Raw genomic sequence first — 13,589 nt, 5'->3', positions numbered from 1 at the left:
AATGAATGAATTATATCTTTATTCTAACAAATTATTTACAGAAATTTGTACACAAATCATATTTAAAGGAGAAAAACATAAGTGAATTTAAAAGAATAACGTAAAATTAACTCTTGCATTACATCTATGTTACAAAGTGTACATTTTTATAAAGAATAAGCCGACATGGGCAGCGAGCCTGTGCGTCGACTGTAGTTGCATCCAAACAGTACATTATTTATCAAAAACAAAATCTAGATAAATAAATAACAGAAGATATGATGAGGTGAAGATATGGTCTAAATGGAGTTACAAGAGCAAACCATGTGAAAAAATACTAGTGGCATAATTAAGTTTAAATAAAAATAATATAACTGTAATAGTGACAGAGGTACTACGGTTTTCAAAGTGTGTCTAGAGGGGGGTGGGGCGGGCGGTGGATAATATTGAAATTATTGAATAAATAAAACACATTTCGACAATCACCTAACATACCTTGGTTGCGGTACGCCAGGTCAAAACTGGGGTTCACAGCCTCGGTAGCCGAAGGGTTGTGAGCCTCGTAGATGTCGTAACTCTGCGTCTCCTCCTCCAGAGAGGAGTTGAGTTGACTCTTGTCCATACTGTCTAGACTACCTGCCATCTTCTTGTAGTCACTGCTCTTGTTCAGAGTAGGAGTGGAACTTTGACTCTGTAAAAACAAAATATATCGTCAAACTCATTCTAATTTATTGGTTTGGAGGTATACAGACAATCAGCGGATTATATTCAGATTAACTCAGATAACCTCTATCAGATTGTTTCTATTATTTTTTTTTCTTAACATTGATTCAAGATTTTTAAGTTTTTCTTGTTTAAAGCTTAATCTCTAAAAATGTTAAATGTGTAATTTTTTCTCAATTCTACTGTTTCTGTTTTTATTTTGTTGTAATTTTATAGTTTTTCTAATTGACTAGCCGACCCGTGCGAAGGATTCACACTGAATACTTCTCAAATCCCACTTATTGAAATACACAATATAGTTGATTTAAGTATGGGTCCTTACTTCAGCAATAGATGTGGGTTTACATTTTAGACAATGACTTATTCGAAACATAAAGTTAAGTTATTTACGTTTTTACATATTTACAGACCTCTTTGAACACTTTAATAGTGTGGCCATATACGATTTTTGTGTTGATGGCATATACTTCAGTGTGTTTATTGTGTTATTAACAGTCAAAGGTTTAAGTCAATGATCTAAACCTTAAACTCTTTTGAAAATTTTCCAACAAATAAAAAAATTAGATTCCTAAAAACCAATGTGTCGAATTGCTTTATGCTGTGTTTTGTGCTAATTGCAATGTTACCCGGGGCAAAGAGAAGTAGAATAATAAATAATGGAGAGAAGTTAAATTTTGTGAGTTCAAGCTCTGGAACCTCAAACTGCACATAGTACCGCAAACCCACATTCACAAACCTGCATGCCATGTTTGTGTTTGTACGCGTTGATGGTAGCAAAGCCTCCGTGACTGGAGCCGATGGAGCGGACGGAATGGAGTGATTGGCGGATGGAGTTGCGCCGCTGGAGCCGCTCCACGTGTCTGTGACGGTTCTTGGAGAGCCACAGGAAGATGAGTACGGCCACCATCAGTATTGCAGCAAACACAGCACCGAGCACAGCAACTGTGACCATGTCATCCTTCCAGGTTAGCAGGGAGATGTGCACCTTGGGGTCTGTAAGGTTCAAGTATGATTAAACATAGTCATATGAACAATTAAACAACATTTTTTTTAGTTTAAGATTGAATTTTTATTGATCAACACCATTTAACCAGCCCAGTATGTCCCACATTAGTGACAGGTACAAGTACAACCAATGTACCAATGTAATATTCATGTATTGAATAAGCGTATTGAATGTAATATTTGTTTTAGTTTGTGTGTGTGAGACTTTAGCACATATTGACCATTTTCAACTATATAAATAAATACTTTATTGTCTTGACAATATACAATGTATAATCTGCTGCTTATGATGAACTGTACAAGTTCAAACTTGTACAGCATGATAAACAGTGAACAGTTTGCCCTATAAGGCCTAAAGTACTAAACATTAAACAAAATTGTTTGTAAAAGATCACTTCAAATCGCTTTAAAAGTATGTCAATCAATCAATCAATCAATCAAGAAATTTATTTACACAATAATTGTCAATACATAGAACACAAAAGTGCAAAAACCACAAATGGTTTGTCTGCACTAAAAATATTGTTTCTTATTTACCATACAGTTTTGTCAGTTTGAATCAGTAGCATGCAGTTTTATGAGTTATTAATTGTCTCTTGAGTAATTAATAACAAAAAAAAAGACAACAAAGACACAAATATCTGTAAAAATTCAACAGTAACAATAACAAATAAACTATTGGAATAAATAACAATAATATATTACTTTGTGTTGTTAAATAAGAGAATAAGTTGAAAATCATACTATTTAGATTGATTTGAAAATTGATTATAATTTGTTACTCATATTCTTCATATTCATTGCTGATGTATAAATTAAGTCTGTGGATGGGTAGTTCGAAGTTATCTTGATACCTAATTAAGTATTTATGACAATGGTTTGAAAAAATCTAAATTTTTCTGTAAAAAGATAAACTATTTTACAAATTTTCTATGGTTTTGGTGGTTTTACACTACACCATTTTACATTATGTGTGATTTTCAACTCTAGACCTTATGTATGATACAAGGGGAGGACACACCACATTAAACAATATTTCCACCTGGCCAAGCAGTGTAGGGGTGAGGAGATGCTCAGGACTGTATATAGACCCTGGAGGCTCTTGAATTATTAAACCTCTTGACAGAATTTCCTCTCCAGTAATTTGATAACATAGTGCCAAGTTATTTTGGAAAGTGAGTTGTTTGGCTAAATGTGTTTTGTGTACTTTGTTGGTGATGTAAAACCTAAACATTACATTAACGGAACGTTACATTAACACGTTCACTGCTAATGACGCACTTGTGCGTCATAAGTATATTAGCAGATATATAATACATGATGTATATAATTACATAATATATTTTAATCCACAATTTATAGTATAAAATTTATTTAATTAAAGATATATTGTCACTCAATTAACATGATCATGTTAATGTTTATGTTTTTTAGCCATTTATAAAAGTATTACATATCATTAGCAGTGAATGTGTTAATTACTTTCTGCAGAATAACTTCCAGAGTCCGCAACATCGAATATGGTTTTACTAATATGAAAATTGTCTGCAGTAATGTCTTCAATAATATAAACTCACCATCAGCAAAAATAAATTTCAAACCAGAAAGAAAAATTATATGTATAAATTTACAACAAAATCTTACCCATCTCGCAGACGAAAGGGTAGAGAGCGTTGCAGTTTCCTACTTCAATAGTTTGGTATACAAACACGGTACATTGGTTGATTCTGTCAATGTGTTGCACCCACACTCGGTCGTAGAAGTTGTACTTCTCCTGCTGACGACGCAGGAAGTTGAAGATCTCTTTAGAGTTGCCCATCACATATGGCATGGAAGCGTTGTCAGACTAGAAATTAACCAATATGTAAATATATAGCACTAGGTTTCATATTGATTGTTAAGTAGAAAGTAAAAGACAGACATAAACAAATGTGGTTGTTAATGGTAAAAATTTTTCCTTCATTATAGATGGTCCTGGATACAGAAAAATATATTATTTAAGTCAGTAACAAAGCTATCTCAGTTTATTGAGTACTAATTATTATGGATTCATATTCATCTTCAAAAACGTACACATAGTGTGTCAAGTCTTAAAACGTCATTGAGTGATTAAATACAATAATCTAGTCATCTTTATTTTACATGCTTAAACAAAAATTTTACCTAGAACCCAGTATGTCCTATACAGGGTGAATTTTAAATGAGTTCCCCCCCTACTTTTTTCTACATTTCTTAAGATATCAACTTTGGACCACGTCAGATCATTGTAGTGTCGTAATTACTTCAATTTGATAGGGTAAACATTTTTGGCCGCCATCTTGGATCCGCCATATTAGATACAAATTTTTTTTTTCAAATGTAAAGGTAATGTTGTGACCTATTGTTTCAAACTAGAATTTTACGCTGATTACAATGCCGCAATTAGTTTTTAAAAATCTTGATCCGTTCTAAAGTTATGAGGACGTTTTATATCTTTATTTTTAGCCCATTTAACATTGTGCATTTACAAACTAAGACCATAATCTCAAAATAGTGCTAGATAAAGATAAGTATACACCACCATTCATTGTCGACCTATTATCACTTGCTTATGACGGATGTATTTTTTCGGCCGCCATCTTGGATCTGCCATTTGAAATGTGATAAATTAATTTAAATATGAAGGTGGTGTTGTGACCCATCATTTTGAACTACTTTTTTATGCTGAACTCAATGCCGCAATCCGTTTTTGTCTCTCAGGCTTTCTTGATGAAATATTAAAATTATCTTACTTAAATTTCCAATATTTCCAAACACAAATATGAAAATGCAAAACAGATTGCGGCATTGAATTCAGTATAAAAAAGTAGTCTAAAATGATGGGTCACAACACCACCTTCATATTTAAATTAATTTGTCACATTTCAAAATGGCAGATCCAAGATGGCGGCCGAAAAAAATACATCCGTCACAATCAAGTGATAATAGGTCGACAATGAATGGTGGTGTATACTCATCTTTATCTAGCACTATTTTGAGATTATGGTCTTAGTTTGTAAATGCACAATGATAAAATGGGCTAAAAATAAAGATATAAAACGTCCTCATAACTTTAGAACGGATCAAGATTTTTAAAAACTAATTGCGGCATTGTAATCAGCGTAAAATTCTAGTTTGAAACAATAGGTCACAACCCTACCTTTACATTCGAAAAAAAAATTTTTTTTCCAATATGGCGGATCCAAGATGGCGGCCAAAAATGTTTACCCTATCAAAATGAAGTAATTACTACACTACAATGATCTGACGTGGTCCGAAGTTGATATCTTAAGAAATGTAGAAAAAAGTAGGGGGGGAACTCATTTAAAATTCACCCTGTATAAGTTAAGCTCAGAGATAACTTACCCGACAGAAGTCCCTGGCCTCCCAGAAGGTCATGGGAGCTCCGATGTAGATGTAGCAGGTGTCTCCCACAACATCCCAGCCTGGAGGACACTTCCCAGACAGGATACTCCGGTTGTTCATCTGGAACGGACGGAAGTCCACCTCCAAAAGGTGGGGTTCATCCGACCGATCACGAATACGTCCAGACACAGCAATTGTCTCGTTGAAGCCCCAATAGTTGTTTTTGGCGTCAATCGGTGTCTTCCATACATCCTCCCTGTAAAGTTAATTTCCTCAATGTTTTCCCAAATTTGTTATAATTATTTTAGACGGAAAGGTTAAGTAGTTTTTCTTTTTTTTACAACCTCTTCAGTAGAAAGTATTTTCTTGTAAAAGGTTTAAGTTATTCCTAAAAATATAGTGAAGAGTACATTATTTCGTTTGCTGGTTTTTGTTATAACGGGATGTTATTAGTTTACATCAATAAATACCAACCAACACCATATTACATTTTCATAGTTATAAATAATCAACCCAATAATTAAACGAGTTAAAAGCCCAAGAATCTTGTTCTGGTTGCTAAATTACTATGTGCAGTGTCCCTACAAAAGAAGCTAGCACTCTGACTCCAGTAAACTTGTGGAGTATGTTTTCGTTTTGTCTATGGTGTATCTCCAATAAAAATTACTAAATGAGGAAATAATTATTTAATATTTTCTTTACAATACCACTGCAAACACTAATGCAAATTGTTTAGATGTTTGTTCTTTCAATGGAGATTGTTTTGAACAGGTTAATGAGTTCAAACTCCACTAGACCGAAAAATAGTTTAAAGAACTACAAATTGAAACAACAAAAATCAAACCTCATTTGTAAGGAAAAACTATTTACATACAAATAAAACAGATAGCTATTCAACTGATTTTGAACATTTATTAAAAAACAACAAAGATGTATACCATAAGCACAACATAGTCAAAACAAAAAGAAAATACAGCCACAATGCTTTGTTTATTTTACCCTGAAACAAATGTTGTTCTTAAAGAATAACAGCATAATCATTGTTAATGTTGTTTGTCCAAAGTTAGTACTTAGTAAACAATGTGCTACACTAAGCTAAAATGAGTTACAGTGAACTTAATCTGTAGATAGCTTAAAGCTTGTGTTCATTATTGATGCTTTGAATGGATGAATTATGCTTGTGGTTTCAAGGGATTAACCATTCAAACAGTGACAAACACTTTTTTTTACTGTGCACCACTTGAACATGTATCTTATATGAACATATTTTCTAATAAAGCGTTTCAAAATGTGACACTAATAAATATATATATTTCTTAAAAAGCTTTAAATCTTGCTATAGCTAAAAGTGAATATCAAAAAAAGTTTATTTTTATTTTTGTCCACTACAATTTCAACAAACAGTGTAAACAAATTTATAATAATTATGTTATTTTGACAAGTGTAGCAAACACACAAAAGCACAAAGGAAAATGGACATGACAAACAAGGCAAATAAACAATAGAAAGCGAGACAATCAAACATTTATCTCGCTTACCTTCTGATGCCTGCCCTGCACCGGCAAACAAAACAAAATAAATCATTATTCATAATAGTTTTCTGAGGAAATAATAAAAGCAAAACTTAAAACAGAAACTAATAATTTATGATAGTAGCTATACTGAGAACAAACATAATTATAATGCTATAATAAAGGGCCATTAATTCCACTATTCGCTCTAAGTTTAATTGAATTTTAATATTTAACATGTTCGCTGCGGGCCACTCACTGGTGAGTGCTCTAGCTCTTTTCTGCCACGCTGAACGCTCACCGGTGAGTGCTGGCATCGCCTACATTTAATTCAATTTCTGCGCAGCAGCACACCGGGAAGAACGGGTATTTTTATGTCTGCGTTTAGCTAGGAATGATTGCTTTATTGTGGTGGTGCTTTTTTGTGGTGTGTTTATTGTGGCTATTATTATACTTGTTTTTAGGCTTGTTTTTTTTTTTGCCTAAAAAATATGCTGTTTATGTATAGCTAAATTTTCTTGACTTTTGTCTATTGCATTTGTTGTCAATGTTGAAGGACAATAAAACGTTTCTGATTTCTGATTTCTGTAGGTTGTTAGTAAATTTCCCTGTGAAATCCCCCTCTGGCAAGCAGGGTAAATCAACATGTTGTCCCGTCTTTCTCCCTCCAATTGACAATACAATGGAACCGGCTAGTTGCAGGCAGTGCTGCTATCTGTGAGTGTTTTAGCAAACTACGTCGACTCTCGTCGTAACACAGAACATCACCACACGTAATTTACTGTTCTTCAGACCGAAATATTTTAAAGCCAAACGGGTTCGCTCGACGCTGCGCCTCACTGGCGCTACGCCTGCCATTTGGCGGGGCGTAGCGAACGTATTAAGTCTTAAGTTAAGAGTATTAATGCAGAAAATTTCAAAAACAAAACTAAAGTTTTCTATTTTGACATCATAAAATAGCAAATGAAAGATTGAACACTGCTTCGGATACAAAAAAATAATTTATTTGGGTAAGTATAATTGTTTCCACACTATTGTTTATTATTTGCAAAATCTTTTAAGAGTAAAAGGTTTTTTTATCATAATATGACAGGAATCTTTTTTTCTTTCACCATTTCCTACACTAGGTGGGCAATTTATATTTGAATAATGGCCTCCCTCAGGACAAAAATAGCTCCAAATCATATGGCTCATTCAGGGCGCAATGAAAAAACAATTTAGTTTTTGAATTTAGTTTAATCATATAGTTGTCTGGGTTGAACAACTGTAAAATGTAAATTTAAATTGTATTTCTTTTTCTTTGTAATTATTTGTATATTATATTTGTGTATATATTAGGCTAGTTTAGTTTTAGTTTGACTTGAGTTTGAAAAACATATACATGAAACTCGCTTGCAAATAAAGACCTTTTTATTTATTTATTTACTGTGGATGCCAAGACAATCTCAACTCTAAAAATCATAAATTTTTAGCAAAAATAGCAACATCTGATATCCCAATCTCAAAACATTAAACCAATGCTAAATATTGCTTGACAAGTTCAAAAATTTATATTTCTGTGAAGGTACAGTGGACCTAAAGCATTAAACACCAATTTAAGGAATTATTGAGTATTCAAATTATTTCTAATTCAACATATCAAATCTCAATAGTATGGATTAAAACTGATGGAGAAATAATTGACAAACAGCTAAATTAAAAGTTGGTCTTGTATGCTTACCGAGATCTGTTGACGGTGACTATTTCATAGTCATTATCAGGGTTGAAGAATATATTGTCGACATACTGCTGACCTGCTGTGCCCGCAATCACGGTTCCTTTGGAGTCAGGGGCGATTGCGTAGTTCCTGGACACGCAATTAATAGCAATTAGCAATAGTAGGGTGTAGCTGGTAACTAGTGGTAGTATCCATATCTACTGTAGCAAGTTTTAAATCAGATAGAACATATTTGTATAAGCTCTATATTATTGAAATAAAGACACTATATTTTCTAAAAAGATCCAATAGTGTTAAAATGAGTATACTATTGGTGAGTTAAGTGGAACACTTCTAGGTGATTTTTTACAAAATTCTAATTGATTTAACATTTTGAATTATGACATAACTGTAGTCGTGTAACACTACATTTAAAATATGTACGTTTTACAGTTACCAGAGTTTGAGATTTACAACTTGCAGGAAAGCTTACCAGTAAAACCCATTGTGTGATGTTGTTTGATAGAACGGCAGCCGAACTCTTTCGAATCCCGAAACTTCCAATACATGACTGCCAAGATTGTTGTGAAGATAGTTGTATGTGAAGTTGGACACAACCTGAAAAAAATTAATAATAAACATAACTTTCAATTTGTTTCTCCTCATTCTTTGTCCACTTTGCAAGAGGTGAAGTCTTGTGATTATTACATTTGAACAGTGAGAAATTGCCAATATAAAGAGTTATCTGAAATTTGAGGTCTCCAATGAGCTCTCATATTGTTGAAACGACCTATTTTAAGCCTGACAACGATTTTGTGTTCACAAATTCTCCGACTATTTTAAGGATAAGAAATAGGTGATTTTTCATAATCCATTATTAATTCCATGGCTACATTGGACTTCAAGACATCTTTCTTTGAAAGTCAATCCTTACTTGGTTTGAACATGATTTTATGAGCATAAAATATTTTAAATACCGTATTGTATAGTTGTGTGTTTATTGAGAAATAAATGGACTCTTTCCTATGCAGGTAAGCCTTTACAACCATTCTTTAACTTATTTCCTTGTGCCTGTTAAATCATGAACCTCCAACTATCTGGTAAGTTACCTGATCCAAGGTGATGACGTTGTGTATGTAGCCTCTGTTGCGGGCCCAGTAGTTGCGGTAGATAGTCACTTCCTGATACGGACTGCTCTGTCTCCCCTCCACACTCAGGGCCGGGTTGTTGTCGTTCTCCGTAAACAAGTTGTTGTGGATCCATCCCTTCAGGGAGGTGGCAGATCCACGAGAATCCGCTCGGATCCACAACCCACCTTGGTTGCCTCTCATCAGATTGTTCTAGAAAAGATCAGATTGATCAGAAAAGTTAAGAAGTGAATTAGAAACACACTGATCCATTCATATAATATCTTAAACCTTTATTATTGTTGTGTGAGTTGGTAACTCAGTAGGTAGTAAAATGGACTGATAAACCACGTTAACCCTGAAGAAAACTCTCTTTTCTTTAGTTGAAAGAAAATGCTGTGTGAACTGTGAAATATTCCAATGTTTTGAGTATACAATGAAAAGTTTTGTGTTTCATGTGCCAGTTTGGACTTTTTCCCATTCAAGTAAGCTTGCTTTATTCACACAAAAATCCTAAAAATCTATGCCTTTGTACTAGAGATGAAATAGTATTCTGGTGCAGCACTTAAAATTTATCAATACAGTTAATTGTTTTATTTTATCCGCTCACTACTTAATTTGCTAAATATGTGCCGAGGTGCTTGAGGTCCATAGGCCAGACATTTTAAATCTAAACAACAACCGAGCCTGACAAAAAACACTACATAGAAATATCTCCTTAAATTGGAAACACAGGACTCCTCTTGTTCTAATCTTTGTCGTCATGTATTAAAATAATGCTCCCTGGTGTATACATCATATAAACAGTTGCTTACCCTGAAATGCAGGTATTGTGTGTTCTGCAGATCCATGGTCACGGCTCCGAGGCAGGTGGTAAAGTTGCCGTAGAGTTTTGCGCAGTTGTTGGTGATCTGGTTCCACTCCATGGTCACTCTAGGGTTCACTTCCCCAGCACTAACGTAGTGGAGAGCTCCCTCCCAGTTGTGTGACAGTGCTGAGTACGAGATGTTGTGTTCTACATCACGGTCTGCAATTTAACATGGTATTTACTTACATGAGTTACATGTTAAGGATGTTAAGGACCGTGGTTGTGATGAGAGGCTAGAAAATCTACCCTGGGATAAAAAAATACACAAATTTTAGATAATAATAAGTGGATTTAATATTTCCCTGACAACATTTCCAACCAAGGGATTTATGATTTGGAAAACAAATTAACTTACATAGGAATTTTCCTGAATAATTTGAATATTTAGTTTCTGTATCTTATTATTTTCTCGATATAAGAACGATATAAGAAAGAACCCTAGCTTAGACTGCAGAGTGAAATATTAACCAAATAACAATAGTATGGACATTGGACGGGACCAATAGAACAACCAATAGGAACAATAGGTTTCAAGGCACATGGCTACCTAGAGAGGTAACCAAAAGAAGCAAGGTAAAAGGCAAGTTGGAGAAAACCTGAAGCTGACACAAGACAGCCCAGACAATTTTTTAAAACATTGGACACAGGAGTAAGTAAATGAGAACCTTAACTAAACAGGGCTTTGTATATTGTAAACACACAAGATTTTCATGCAATCCTCCTAAATATTGTGTAATTATACCTTGCAATCCAATCACATCAAACACTTACTGAAACCAATGGCAGAGATGGGTGTGGTGACGATTTCCGCCATGAAGCCATAAGTCTCAGAGGCTCCGCTGGCCACCACTCGTACACTCAAGCTTGGGCCTTTGGTTGTGAGAAATCTCTTTTCCAAGGGAGAGTCAGAAGTTATCTCGGCTACCAGCTCTAAGGTCGGCTTGTTGTAAATGTCGCCGTCATAGATAGAAATACTGTCGGTAGAGTTGAGCATGTTCAGCTGTAAAAGCCTGTGAAACATAATTATACTGAGTTAGTGTAGTGTTCCATTTAATTTGTCTAAAAAATAAAAGTAAGTGAACTGTGCAGAAATAAAGCTGAAGAAATGAGAGTTTACAGACTATTTTAGGTGGGATAGGGTTAGGAATGAAAAGAACAGCAAAGGGGTGGATGAAGGCAGCTGTTAAGGAAGAGTGGGAAAAGCAAGGTTTGTCCCTGTAGGCACAACAAAAGATGAGAGTACTCCTAGGAAATAGACTTGATAACAGACTGGATAGATGGTAGAAGACCAGAGGAAGACTTGTGAGGATGGGAAAGATAAAGGTAGACAAGTGCGAAGGCAGATGGTGAAAGAAGAGAGATGGAAAAAGAAGAGAGGTCTAATTAACGCCCAGACCTAAGAGCAAAGAAGATATGTAAGTAAGAAAAACCTACCTGAATCCGAACGGCTTGACTCTGTAAGCGCTGTAGAATATCTTGACACAGCTGACCGGTTTGTTGTCGTACTTGTAGTACAACACGACACGCTCCTGCACTATGATCTCCTTGGCAGGATCACACACGTCCACCAGCCCGAAGATGTGGGAAGGGAGGTAAAGGTGGCGAGCAGGGGTGAACGAACTCTCCCCACTCTCCCTCCCCTCTCCTGTCAATGAGGCGATCGTCACTCCTACACCCAGTGTGTGCTGCACCCTGCATAACATGGAGTGATCAGTCATGGAGCTAGGTAGTTTAATTATTGTTACTAAGACAATTGATATCGGTTATCAACTATTCAAAATAAAAATACCAATGGAAAATAAACCCACTTGAGTTCATAATTATCTAAAACATAAAATAGGTCCATCAAGTTATATGTAGTGTTCATACCCATAGTTTGAGTTTTGGAGGTAATTCTTTGATCAAACTCCACATTCAAAGGTCAACTCAACTTCAGATTTGCAAACAAATCAAATGAAAAATTCAATCACAAGGTCAAAAAAGCATTACTTTTCTCCTTACAGCCAAAGAAAGTACTGAAATTCAAATTTTTTTATTAATGATTTTTGTTTTTTCATTTAAAAAAGTTGATTACTGGTACAAATGTACGTTTATTTTAAGTTATGCATGGTTATTTTATAAGCTGTAGACAGTTTTTTGCCAAGGAAGGTAATCAAAAAAGACTTTCAAGTTTTCAAAATTCAATTTAGCATGGGTATATGCAGTCTATATGCCTTTAATGCTTTGCACTATCAAAAGTAGATTTTTTTTTAGGGTGAGGAGGGAAAATGCTTTTACGCACACAGGTAGCCAGCCTGTAGTGTGAGACTCCTGAGTTTATCACAGACTACTCACTAAAAAACCCCCTCTACTCTGTTGGACACAGACCTGGGATTGTTTGTCACATTACTTCAAGTCAGGCCAACATGTGACCTAAGCCCACAGGGCTCGCACCGTTTCTGGCATTATTTATTTTTTTGACCTACACCGCATCCCGGTCGAGGTCAAGCTTCTTGGCGCGGAGAACACCCTGGATGTAAAGTGACACACAGGTCCAATTGTCCTCACCCTCCATCATCATCGGTATGACCGTGTCCACCGACAGCAGTCCTACGAACTGTTGAGCCTCTAGGCGGGGCCTTTCCCAATGCTGGCAGTGGAAAAAAGTGTGATCCACGTCATCGGGAATGCCTGGGCAGTATGCAATCGGGTGACACGGCTTTGCCCATCCTGAACAAGTACGACCAGAAAAAGCCGTGACCCGTCAGAAATTGGGTGAGGTAGAAGTTCACCTCTCCGCACCGCCGATTAACCCGTCAAAAGTAGAATAGATGAACTAAAAATATTAGTGCCATGAAAGTTATGAGAAAAAACAACCAAACTCACCAGTTGTATCTTAACCGCACATGTTCCTGAGGTGATATCAGTGAGATACCATGAGAGGCAGAGTACGAGATGTTGACGTTCTCTATGGTGGGACACTTGTACACCCCCAGTACTGCCGGACTGCGCCGGGTGTGCAGCAGACCTGCGCCGGTGATGTTGGTGTACTCTATCACAGATTCACTGCGCCGAACTGTCTCATGAGTGACCACATCGTGAACTCGACCCTCGAACACACTCTGTTCAAACTCCTCGTTGGCGAAACTGTAAATCAGAGAGTGTCGGTTTTGTCACTTAAGTAATCATGGTTTCTATAAGAATATGTAATATGTAAATATTACAATATGTAAATAGGATGTAATACTGTTAAGATAACATTTGTGTAACAGGATTAGCATATTTTTGCCTATGAAGGTAGTAAATTATGAGCATAC

General features: G+C 35.5%; 1 protein-coding gene across 2 annotated transcripts in view; it reads right to left on the bottom strand.

The window, feature by feature from the left end:
• LOC128985693 (protein bark beetle-like) overlaps positions 1-13,589 on the bottom strand; it is an 84,812-nt gene that overhangs the window by 4,065 nt on the left and 67,158 nt on the right. Inside the window, exons 30-41 of one of the 2 annotated variants that reach the window (XM_054405478.1) lie at positions 13,159-13,419; positions 11,728-11,985; positions 11,065-11,303; positions 10,241-10,452; positions 9,408-9,638; positions 8,792-8,916; positions 8,323-8,448; positions 6,630-6,644; positions 5,092-5,347; positions 3,352-3,553; positions 1,439-1,695; positions 475-670 (exon numbers count right to left, since the gene is read on the bottom strand). In XM_054405478.1, the coding sequence (XP_054261453.1) occupies positions 475-670; positions 1,439-1,695; positions 3,352-3,553; positions 5,092-5,347; positions 6,630-6,644; positions 8,323-8,448; positions 8,792-8,916; positions 9,408-9,638; positions 10,241-10,452; positions 11,065-11,303; positions 11,728-11,985; positions 13,159-13,419 (2,378 nt within the window). The remainder of the gene's footprint in view (positions 1-474; positions 671-1,438; positions 1,696-3,351; positions 3,554-5,091; positions 5,348-6,629; positions 6,645-8,322; positions 8,449-8,791; positions 8,917-9,407; positions 9,639-10,240; positions 10,453-11,064; positions 11,304-11,727; positions 11,986-13,158; positions 13,420-13,589) is intronic. The other variant, XM_054405479.1, reaches the window with a different exon arrangement.

This window comes from Macrosteles quadrilineatus, unplaced genomic scaffold, assembly GCF_028750875.1.
Source record: "Macrosteles quadrilineatus isolate MER2022 unplaced genomic scaffold, UCM_ALF_1.0 Scaffold_2__2_contigs__length_208266976, whole genome shotgun sequence".
NCBI lineage: Eukaryota > Metazoa > Arthropoda > Insecta > Hemiptera > Cicadellidae > Macrosteles > Macrosteles quadrilineatus.
Note: the sequence above shows the minus strand (reverse complement) of the source record. Positions and strands in the feature narration are given on the sequence as shown.